General features: G+C 45.5%; 1 protein-coding gene across 1 annotated transcript in view; it reads right to left on the reverse strand.

Moving 5' to 3' along the window:
* Positions 1 to 3,562: 3,562 nt before the first annotated feature.
* The window catches only part of LOC129838655 (netrin-4-like), a 28,427-nt gene continuing 19,660 nt past the window's right edge, over positions 3,563 to 12,329 (reverse strand). Inside the window, exons 5-10 of the mRNA XM_055905776.1 lie at positions 12,011 to 12,196; positions 8,691 to 8,904; positions 5,921 to 6,015; positions 5,360 to 5,428; positions 4,709 to 4,882; positions 3,563 to 4,550 (exon numbers count right to left, since the gene is read on the reverse strand). Coding sequence (XP_055761751.1) covers positions 4,411 to 4,550; positions 4,709 to 4,882; positions 5,360 to 5,428; positions 5,921 to 6,015; positions 8,691 to 8,904; positions 12,011 to 12,196 — 878 coding nt within the window. The 3' untranslated portion in view covers positions 3,563 to 4,410. The remainder of the gene's footprint in view (positions 4,551 to 4,708; positions 4,883 to 5,359; positions 5,429 to 5,920; positions 6,016 to 8,690; positions 8,905 to 12,010; positions 12,197 to 12,329) is intronic.

Genomic DNA, 12,329 nt, shown 5'->3' on the forward strand with positions numbered 1-12,329 from the left:
CTACTCAGCACAGATGGCACAATTTTGTGACATAAATTCATGAAGCCAGGCCTACACAACACAATCAGAGAAAATATTTGACATAAAAGTGAAGTGGCCCTTCACATTCTATTAAGCACATTCTGCTGTTGAGTATGACATATAGACTACTGTTTGGCACTGCACTGCAAATGGCCTATTTACCTTTTTCTACACCAGTAAGGCTACTAATAAAGCAACCCAATAACAAGTTTTTTTTTCTATCACTGCTTCTGGAAAAACAATTACATTCAAAACGTATCAATGCCACAAGATGGCAGTGATGTATCAATCAATGTTCAAGTTGTGCGTTTTTTTCCTTCCTTTTACCTGAGAATACGTTGCAAACATTGCACGAGAGAGTATTAGGTGTGTGTATGTGTGTTGGGTGGATGCAGGTGTAGGGCTCCATGCTGGTTAATGAGGGCATTGGGGGCTGAAGGCACACACTATAGAGATGGTATCAGAATGGGTGTCTTACATTAAACCCCAGAACTCCTGAGACATAAGTAGACATGCTAACCACAACCTGAGCCTAGGACTGACTCAAATATACCCAATGTTCCCAAACTCTGTCAGCAGCTCTGGCCTCATGTGGAAAATGTCCTGACACAGTGAATGTGAGGATGAGGGGATACAGTCAAGAGACATTGCCAACCGTCACTCTGCATGAAAAGGAGAGAGAAAGGATTGTTGATCACTAAACAGAAAAATGAAAAAATATGCACATGTTACCGGTGACTGGGTGCACACACAGGAATACAGTGTGACCCCTAGGTGACCTCTAGGATGACAGGGTGTGTTACCGAGAGACAGATGTCAATCAGTGTTGTGGAGCAGGAGGAAAGCCAATATAAACACACTGTATACACACACGCGTGTATGATCAATGCCTCTCACTGATCCCGTCTGATATGGAGAAGGGCTTAGCTTTCAGCAGTACCACAGGTGTGTGAGTGAGTGAGTGAGTGAGTGAGTGAGTGAGTGAGTGAGTGAGTGTGAGTGAAAGGTGAGTGTTTGTATGTCTGTGTGTGTGTGGACGTGTTTAACTATACTTGTGGGGACCAGAAGTATAGTAAACAAACTAAATTTGGACCAACTAGGGACATTTTGTTAGTCCCCACAAGGTCAAATGCTATTTCTAGGGGGTTTAGGGTTAAGGTTAGAATTTGTGTTAGGGTTAGAATTAGTTTTAGGGTTAGGAGCTAGGTTAAGTTTTAGGGTTAGGAGCTAGGTTTAGTTTTGGGGGTTAGGGTTAAGGTTTGGGGTAAGGGGTAAGGGTTAGGGAAAATAGGATTTTGAATGGGACTGAATTTTGTGTCCCCACAAAGTTAGTTATACAAGACTGTGTGTATGTGTGTGTGTGTGTGAGAGAGAGAAAGAGGTACATGTATGTGTGTGTAGATCTGTCCTCCGATTCCTGTTGAATCACTGTTTTTCTCCTTCTATGTCCCGCGGCCCTAACTGAGTCTTCATGTCCACACATGTTCCCTCCCTTCCCCCTCTCGCTTTCCATTTATCTCTCCTCTCCATCGCTACATCTCTCACCCACACTCTACATACTCCACAAGCCAAACATGAACACACACACACACCTCCTGTCTGTATTGAAAAAGGTGAATACTATAGCTCTGTGAAAGTTCTATATAGTGGCGGTTTGTGGCAAGTGAAAACACAGGTGCTGATGGGTGAGGGGAAATGGTTTACAACCAGTAAATAAATATATTCCCCATAATTATGGTTTATGTTTGTAGCATTTATGTGTTCATTGGTACATGTCTTAATGGTTTATGTCTGTCTGCTTGCCTGTCTGCCTGCCCACCCATCTGTCTGTCTGTCAGCACCTTTCTCTTGCGTGTCACTCACTGTGTCACTCACTCTGTGTACATGTGGGCGTAATAGGTGGATGACATCAGGGGCTCATTTTCTTGGAAGTATCATAATCACAAGTTGTGTCTCAATCACCTTGCTATGACAACAAGAACAAGGCCCAGTTCTGGCTTCTTTTGATGTAGACCACTTTTGATAAAGAAGTGTTCCTGCATGTGTGTGTGAATGTGTGTGTGTGTGTGTGTGTGTGTGTGTGTGTGTGTGTGTGTGTGAATGGTTTGATAGATACATAGGACAGAATAGCTGTGGTATTTTTAGGATCAGTGATTGAGTCTCTGGGTTGATAGTTCCAGTCAGGTTTCCCTTCTCTTAATTTCCTCTCTAACTGAATCGGGAGCGGATAGGATAAGACCACATAATGCTCATTCACTCTCAGTGGGGCATCTCTCTATATATATATCATTCTCCCTTTCCCCATCCTCTCTCCCCCTTACGCATGAAACAGGTCTGGGATCAGGTTGGTGTGTGTCTCCCGTTCTCCTCTTTTCTCCTTTCTCTTGACCCACATTCTCCTCTTTCCACACCTCCTATTTCTCCCTCCCATCTCTCCGTTTTCCTGTCACTCTATCCCTTTATACAACACAGCGGTCTGGGTGGATGTTGACCCACACACAAGGTGCCAGGTAACACTGCATTTAAGAGTGTTAGGCATGCAATCGAAAGCTTGCTGGTTTGAATCCCCGAGCTTACTAGGTGCTAAAAAATATGTCAATGTGCCCTTGAGCAATGCACTTAACCCTAATGAACACACTGTATACATACAGAGACCAAACACACACATACTAGTCAACCTTCTCACTACATACACCCCTCAGTCCCACGAGCGGAGGAGAGAGAGCGAGATGGAGGGCAGTAGCTGATATGGATGTGTTGTGTCATCCAGCTGCAGTAGTCAGGTCCCACAGATGTCAATTCAACGTTGATTCAACCAGTGTGTTCCCAGTGTGGGGGGGGGGGGGGGGGCTCACTGTTGTGTCTCTGTTCCAAGGGCAGTTCAGTTCCCCATGGCCTTGACTCTTGACCCACACCTCTGCCTCCCACTCCTGTGATCGCCCGTAGTGTGCAGGGTCACCATAGTAGGTTGTGAACTCTGACCTGACCAGGAGTGTAGCTGGACTACCCACACCTGGCATGTGTGGAATACCTCGGCACCTTCAGCTCATCCATGTCAATCTGACGAGAACGCCAGGAATGGTCCGGAATGCCGCAGCAATCACTCTCTCCCTAAAGCCAAACATTCTGTCTGCTCTCCCATCTCTCTGTTATGGTCAACATTCCCTGAGTCTGTGTGAACGTGTCAGTGTTTTGGGAGAGGGGGAGTGGTGTATTATTACCTAATCTGGTGAGGGAGAGAAAGACAGGAGGAGGAGCAGGAGAGAAAGGAAGGATGATATGGATATTTTCATCAAACTAATCTGAGGTATTCCAAGGCTTCTGATGGAGAAATCTATGTTGTTTTAGAGTCTATAAACAGTAGTCGGTGTGTGTGTGTGCGTGCGTGTGCTTTCACTTATCGGTCTTGTGTCCTCACTAACCCGGAGGACAGGGTTTTTTCCACAGTGAGGAAATCTAAAGAAAATGTAGTGCCTCAACATTTGACCGGAATGACATTATTACATGAACACATTATCAAATAAAGAGAGAGGACATCATCATATTTCTATAGATATATACAAGTAATACTGTACAGGAGCAGACATAGGAAGGAATAGAGATGAATTCAGGGCTCTGTAGGTCACAGCAGTATTACATATTGGGAGGTAATATGTGTATTGTCATATATATATTCAGTGGTGTATGTTGTTGTGATAGGACTGTTTTCATCTCTAGAGGTTATCCTGCCAAAATTTCAGAGTCAAAAACGGATCAGTTGGACTGAAGCTGGGTGGATTTGTGCTCATCAGACACGCAGCCACACACACACACACACAGAGTTCACAACACACATACACATTCGCAAACACACCTGGACTCAACCACCTGTAGTGGCATGCATGGCTTATTCAACGTCATTCTGTGTGTACAAATCTGTGTCTGTTACACAGCTTGACAGACAGTTTGTTGTAACAGAACACATCGGGGAAAGAGGCATAGGTCACCATCCACCACAAGCCTTCCTACAGGGGTCACAAGGGGTCAAATGTGTCCTTCTGTTGTCCAGTCTTGAGGTCAACCCATGATCCTATTGGCCCTTCTGCCAGGGGCTAAAGTGCTAGAGAGGGAGTGGCTGGGTGTGTATGTGTGCGTAGAAGAGAGGGCCGAACTGTCACTCAAACAGAGGCTCATAGAGTCTGTGTATGTTCTCTCTGCCAACCACACACTCTTATTGACCCAGGGCAGATAGGGGTGGGCGTTTATAGTTTGTTTAGTCCCCACCTCAATAAGACAATTCCCCCTCCAGAGAAGTCAAAAACAAATTAATGGCAGTGTCTTCTTTCTCCTCTCTCTGTCTCTCTCCATCTATCAGTCAGTCTTTCCATCTCCCAGTGTCCTCCAGTCTGTTTACCAGGTGCAGTCTTTCTTCATTAGTGTGAGGACCTTGCGTCCAAGGCTGGCTCTCCAGGGCTTGACGAAGCTCTTCATGTTGACGATAAGACGGTTCTGCTTCCTGTCTGCATGGCCCGCCACCAAGTACTCCCCACCTAAGTAGTCAAAGCATAAACAGAGACATCATTAGCTCAGCAGCCCTGTGTGTGTGTGTGTGCATGCGTGCGTACGTAACTGTGCGTGTGTGTGTGTGCACACGTGTGTCTGTGAATGCATGTGTGTACAGGTGTGTGTGTGTGTGTGAGAGACTGGCCTGGGTTGAGGATGGGGCAGGTGCAGCCCCGTGCGGTCCAGGATTCTGGGTAGAGTGTGACTCGTCCTTTCTGGATCTTCACCTTAGTATTCTGACTCAACACCTTCTGAACCTTCACCTCCAACTCAGCATGGGAGCCCTTATCATGGGCTGACAAGACCTTAACCTTCAACACTGAGACAGAGAGGGAGGGGAAGAAGGGGAGAGATAGAGGGAGAAAACGATAGGCAAGGAGAAAGGGAGAAAGAGAGGGAGGGAGGAGATGAGGGAGAGAGAGAGCGAGATAGAGAGGGAGAGAGATAGAGGGAGGAAGGAGAGAGGGAGAGAAAAGAGAGATAGGGATGGAGAGAGGGAGAGAGAGAGAACAAGAGGGAGGGAGGGAGGGAGGGAGGGAGGGAGGGAGGGAGGGAGGGAGGGAGGGAGGGAGGGAGGGAGGGAGGGAGGGAGGGAGGGAGGGAGGGAGGGAGGGAGGGAGGGAGGGAAAGATATATATTTAGACTTTTAACAAGCCTTTATTGTACAATAAAATACTGTTTACATGGAGTTATCAATAAACAAACAACACAGTGGAATCCAAGGAAGCAAAAAAACAAATATGGTGTTATTACCACCATCCTTCTCGCTGTTGTTCATGTGTGTCTCAGTACTCACCATAGGCAAACTTCATGCTGCAGAAGAGTTTGCTGTTAGCCAGGACCTGCTCCTTACACTCACATTTCTCTGCAGGGGGCACAATCATATTGACATATTACACACCAATATCCCCTCCAGATATGTGTGACTGATACCTGCTCTGTGTGTGTGTGTGTGTGTGTGTGCGTGTGCGTGTGCGCGTGTGTGTGTGTGGACTTAGATAAGTGGTGACTTAGGAATGTGAGGACAGTGTGTGTGGGTATGTGTGTGTGATCAAGGAGGAATTTGTCTCCCTCAGCTGAAGGCCCTGGGAGGTCTCGGAGAGGGACATTTTGGAAACTGTCCACAGACACACAGACTCACAGATCTTTGTTCTCTGCCCTTGTAAGGATGTACAATAACTTTCACTACTTAACCATTAACGGTTGGGCACTGGGCTGTGGAGCAGACCGCATACCACACACACACACACACACACACACACACACACACACACACACACACACACACACACACACACACACACACACACACACACACACACACACACACACAAACAGTGGTGACCCCATGTCTAACCTGAGTAGTGTAGGGCAGAAAAGAGCTCATCTGCCTTAAAGATCCTCACCAGCTCACTGGAGTTACCCTCCAGATTATACAGGTCCAGATCTGACCTGCACACACACACACACACACACACACACACACACACACACACACACACACACACACACACACACACACACACACACACACACACACACACACACACACACACACACACACACACACACACACAATTATAGACTTGCTGTTAATATAAACGTAATATTATATATATCATATCCGATGGTGTGTGTATGTACATGTGGATATATATATATACACATACACATTACCGTTCAAAAGTTTGGGGTCACTTAGACATTTTCTTGTTTTTGAAAGAAAATTTAAAAAAATAGTCCATTAAAATAATATCAAATTGATCAGAAATACAGTGTAGACATTGTTAATGATGTAAATTACTATTGTAGCTCGAAACGGCAGATTTTTTATGGAATACCTACATAGGCGTACAGAGGCCCATTATCAGCAACCATCACTCCTGTGTTCCAATGGCACGTTGTGTTAGCTAATCCAAGTTAATAATTTTAAAAGGCTAATTGATCATTAGAAAACCTGTTTGCAATTATGTTAGAACAGCTGAAAACTGTTGTTCTGATTAAAGAAGCAATAAAACTGGAATTTTTAGAGTAGTTGAGTATCTGGAGCATCAGCATTTGTGGGTTCGATTACAGGCTCAAAATGGCCAGAAACAAAGACATTTCTTCTGAAACTCGTCAGTCTATTCTTGTTCGGAGAAATGAAGGCTATTCCATGCGAGAAATTGCCAAGAAACTGAAGATCTCGTACAATGCTGTGTACTACTCCCTTCACAGAACAGCGCAAACTGTCTCTAACCAGAATAGAAAGAGGAGTGGGAGGCCCCGGTGCCCAACTGAGCAAGGGAACAAGTACATTAGAGTGTCTAGTTGGAGAAACAGACGCCTCACAAGTCCTCAACTGGCAGCTTTATTAAATAGTACGCACAAAACACCTGTCTCAACGTCAACAGTGAAGAGGCGACTCCGGGATGCTGGCCTTCTAGACAGAGTTCCTCTGTCCAGTGTCTGTGTTATTTTGCCCATCTTAATCTTTTATTTTTACTGGCCAGTCTGTTGACGTTGAGACTGGTATACAGTTGAAGTCGGAAGTTTACATACACTTAGGTTGAGGTCATTAAAACTTGTTTTTCATCCACTCCACAAATTTCTTGTTAACAAACTATAGTTTTGGCAAGTCGGTTAGGACATCTACTTTGTGCATGACACAAGTCATTTTTACAACAATTGCTTACAGACAGAATACTTCACTTACAATCCACTGTATCACAATGCCAGTGGGTCAGAAGTTTACATACACTAAGTTGACTGTGCCTTTAAACAGCTTGGAAAATTCCAGAAAATGATGTCATGGCTTTAGAAGCTTCTGATAGGCTAATTGACATCATTTGAGTCATTTGGAGGTGTACCTGTGGATGTATTTCAAGGCCTACCTTCAAACTCAGTGCTTCTTTGCTTGACATCATGGGAAAATCAAAAGAAATCAGACCTCCACAAGTCTGGTTCATCCTTGGGAGCATTTTCCAAACGCCCAAAGGTACCACGTTCATCTGTACAAACAATAGTACGCAGGTATAAACACCATGGGACCATGCAGCTGTCATACCACTCAGGAAGGAGACACGTTCTGTCTCCTAGAGATGAACATACTTTGGTGTGAAAAGTGCAAATCAATCCCAGAACAACAGCAAAGGAACTTGTGAAGATGCTGGAGGAAACAGGTACGAAATTATCTATATCCACAGTAAAAAAAAAGTCCTATATCAACATAACCTGAAAGGCCGCTCAGCAAGGAAGAAGCCACTGCTCCAAAACTGCCATAAAAAGCCAGACTACGGTTTGTAACTGCACATGGGGACAAAGATTGTACTTTTTGTAGAAATGTCCTCTGGTCTGATGAAACAAAAATAGAACTGTTTGGCCATAATGACCATCGTTATGTTTGGAGGAAAAATAGGGATCCTTGCAAGCCGAAGAACACCATCCCAGCCATGAAGCACAGTGGTGTCAGCATCATGTTGTGGGGGTGCTTTGCTGCAGGAGGGACTGGTGCACTTCACAAAATAGACGGCATCATGAGGAAGGGACATCATGTGTAAATATTGAAGCAACATCTCAAGACATCAGTCAGGAAGTAAAGCTTTGTTGCAAATGGGTCTTCCAAATGGACAATGACCCCAAGCATACTTCCAAAGTTGTAAGAAAATGGCTTAAGGACAACAGAGTCAAGGTATTGGAGTGGCCATCACAAAGCCCTGACCTCAATCCCATAGAAAATGTGTGGGCAGAACTGAAAACGCGTGTGCGAGCAAGGAGGCACACAAACTTGACTCAGTTACACCAGCTCTGTCAGGAGGAATGTGACAAAATTCACCCAACTTATTGTGGGAAGCTTGTGGAAGGCTACCCGAAACGTTTTACCCTAGTTAAACAATTTAAAGGCAATGCTAACTAATACTGAGTGTATGTAAACTTCTGACCAACTGGGAATGTGATGAAAGAAATAAAAGCTGAAATAAATCATTCTCTCTACTATTATTCTGACATTTCACATTCTTAAAATAAAGTGGTGATCCTAACTGACCTTAGACAGGGAATCTTTACTAGGATTAAATGTCAGGAATTGTTTAAATATATTTGTCTAAGGTGTAAGTAAACTTCTGACTTCAACTGTATATATGACTCACCCAGACATGCAGTATCCTGTGAAGGGGTCGCAGTCTCCCGCACAGTCGCACGGACGGCAGCCGTAGTCATGGAAACCCCAGTATCCCACCATGCACCTGTCGCAGTGGGAGCCCCCCACGCCGGGCTTGCAAACACAGTCTCCGTTGGTAGGGTCACAGAGAGACCCCCCACCCAGGTGGAATGGTATTGAGCCCAGGGGGTGGCAGCCACATGCTGGGGGGAAGAGAGGGAGGAGAGAGAGAGGGGAGACAATGGCACATCAGTCCCATATACATCAATAACTCCACCACAGCTAATCAAATACATCGGCACTCAAACCAATGTTATCTACTCACAAATAAACCACAGACATTCATTTGGATCTAGTTGCACCTTACCACATCGAATCAAATCCACCCACACTCAACCACAGCCAATTAAATTCACCACACTCAACCACAGCCAATTAAATTCACCACACTCAACCACAGCCAATCAAATCTACTCAAAGTAAACCACTGCACACATTCAGATTGAGAACCCTAATGCTGGCAACATTTCCAGTTTATATTTTGTTTTTATACCTATGACTTTATTAGGCACTTATTAGTCATGTAGAGTTCCCTTTCTGTAACTGTCACAGATAGACACACTCCAGAGCGCGCCACCTCATGGTAGCCCAGCCTGGAAGAGGAAGTGATACGAGTGGGAGAAGGAGAGAGACCACATCCCAAAGGACTCTGGACTGACTGGAACAGTCCAGGGTTTTCCCGGACCACGAAGCACAATGGTTTCTCTGTCATCCTCTTATCAGATCGTCATCACACACACAAGGACGCATGCACGCGGCTACCACAGGCGCATGCACCCAAGCACACGCGCGGGAATGCACAGGCACGTGCACACTCGCACACATCTTACTCAAATACCTTCCACAGTTCTCTCTCCTGTCTCTCTACCTTCTCTCTGCTGATAGTGTGTTCTTTAAACAGACCGCAGCAATATAAGATAGAGGGACACGCACAGTCAGTGCTATGTTCTGCCCACTCAACAACCACCACACACACACACACACACACACACACACCATAACCCCCCTATAAAACACACAACTTGCAAAGGCTCAAAACACACACACACCACATAAAATGTACGCATAAATTCATATACACATTCTTGCTGTCCTCGTAGTCTGTGAATTACAAGAGAACTTGCAGGGGGTGAGAGTAACAGCCAAAGTAGTCGCCATAAATCTGTACTCATCGGAGCGAGGGATACAAAGGGTGGGGGGGACTAGAGAGAGACAAGAGGAGGGAAGGAGAGATGGGAAGGGGAGGAGGAGGGGTGGTGTAGAGCTTTATTTCTGTTGTTTAATGATGCTTGAAGCCCCCCCCCCCCCATCCTACCCCACTGGCAGTAAATTACTATATAACCAGAGCCAGAACCCCTGTGTCTCTCCCCCGTTCCCCTGTCTGGGTGCAGGGAGATGATGTCACAAGGCTCTACAGTCTGAGACCCAGACAAGGCTGTACCTTTATCACTTATCGCCGTGGGCAACAAATGTAAGATAAGATGCATCTGTGGTTTCATTCATTTTGTATCTTTCATTATCAACAGACCTTGTAACACACACACACACACACACTCACTCACTCACGGACACACGCATGCACGCACAGACACACACAATCACACGCAATCACACACTCATGAAGACAGGTGAATCATTACACTGACATCTAAATCCCCAAGGCATATGTAGGGTAGCTAGGCGAGAGTCTTTCTCTTCAGGGTTTTCCCGATTAACGATAATAAACTTGAACTTCAAATCATTTCTCTTCCTGAAAAGCATCTATTGAGGCCCTGTTGAGACTGTATTGTTCAGGCGCCTCAAGTTAATAATTTACAGGAGAACAATACCAGGCCAGAAGCAACAAAGCCATCGACACATACACACACACGTTCCCTCGCTCTCATGTTGTATAATAGGACATTGTTAATACAATAGTTGTATAATAATTGGAGTTTAGAGATGTGTGGAGAGGTGTGTGTGTGTGTGTGTGTGTGTGTGTGTGTGTGTGTGTGTGTGTGTGTGTGTGTGTGTGTGTGTGTGTGTGTGTGTGTGTGTGTGTGTGTGTGTGTGTGTGTGTGTGTGTGTGTGTGTGTGTGTGTGTGTGTGTGTTGACGCAGTTAGCTCTCACAACGAGAACATTATGGGTCTGTAGTGATACGTGACAGAGCAGCTGCCCGAACAACCACAGAACACACCCACTTAGAAAACAAACAAAAATGTACCTCACACACACACACACACGCTCATTGTTACTGTGTGTCTGTGAGCTTGCGGCTTGATTGTGTGTTTTCTTTAAAGAGCTCCGTCATGCCTGGAATTGGAAATATGTTCCTAGAGACGGAGGGAAATTCCTCAGTTGTCAGATTACTGGGGTTCCCCTCCTAAACATGTCCTGTCTACAAACATTCCCCAAATACGTGTTCCACTCTCACTTGTTGACAATGTGAAAATACCAACATGCTACAGACTTCCCTAAAGGCACACCTAAACACATGCACACAAGCATACAGTGACGCACGCACACACACACACACACACACACACACACACACACACACCAGCCAGCGTCTCCCCAGCCTTCTGCATAACTGTAGGGCTGAGCTCACTGGGTCAAATCAGACAGATAATCTGAGAATGTAACCACTGTGGTGTTTATGGATACGTATCTAGTGTTTACTTAAGTCCCCTCACAGAGTACAAACAACACACAAGGCCCTTGGGTTAAATGCGGAAGACATATTTCAGTTGAATGCATTCAGTTGTACAACTGACTAGGTATCCCACTTTCCCTTTCCTTTTCCTTACATGAGCCACCACTGTGTTGACTAGTGATGACGAACCACTCCAGTGACTCACAGGTGAACGCAAACAGCACACACTGACACACACACACACACCCACACAAAGAACCAGGTGCCCATCAGGAGCGACGTTATTCAGCACGTCTCGGCTTGCGATCTCAGCAATCAGCATTCCGGGCAGGAATGATTTGGCTCTGCCAGTAAGGGTGTGTGTATACAGTGTGTATGTGTCTCGTGTTTTCTGGATTCCTACGGTGTGTGTTTATGTGTGTGAGTGTTTGTGTGATTGAGTCAGTGAGTGAGTGAGTGAGTGAGTGAGTGAGTGAGTGAGTGAGTGAGTGAGTGAGTGATAGAGCAAGCCAGTAAATGTGAGTCAGAAATGGGTTCAAATACTACTTGAAATCTTTGAAGTACATTGAGCTTTTGCTTTAGCCATCTGGAGTGCGTGTGTGAGAGTTTGTCTTACGTTTACAGGAGTCCTGGGCCGTGTGCGCCCTCTGGGGGTCTCTGTAGAAGCCAGTCTTACAGCTCTGACAGTTGCGTCCCTCTGTGCTGTGTAGACACTCACACACACCTCCGCTGCGCTGGCCGGACTCCCGCCACACCGACCAATCAAAACTGCAACTCTGGGCATGCCCGTTACACTTACACTCTATAGGAAGACAGGGCGGGACATCAGAATCACAGATATCTGTCAATCTTCTCTAAACAGGCACTGATTGGTCATTATGATCAATGATGGCTGTAAGCAGGGTCGGGAGTTTTTCCTGACCAGATCGCATCCT

This window comes from Salvelinus fontinalis, chromosome 39 (genome assembly GCF_029448725.1).
Source record: "Salvelinus fontinalis isolate EN_2023a chromosome 39, ASM2944872v1, whole genome shotgun sequence".
Taxonomy (NCBI): Eukaryota; Metazoa; Chordata; class Actinopteri; order Salmoniformes; family Salmonidae; genus Salvelinus; species Salvelinus fontinalis.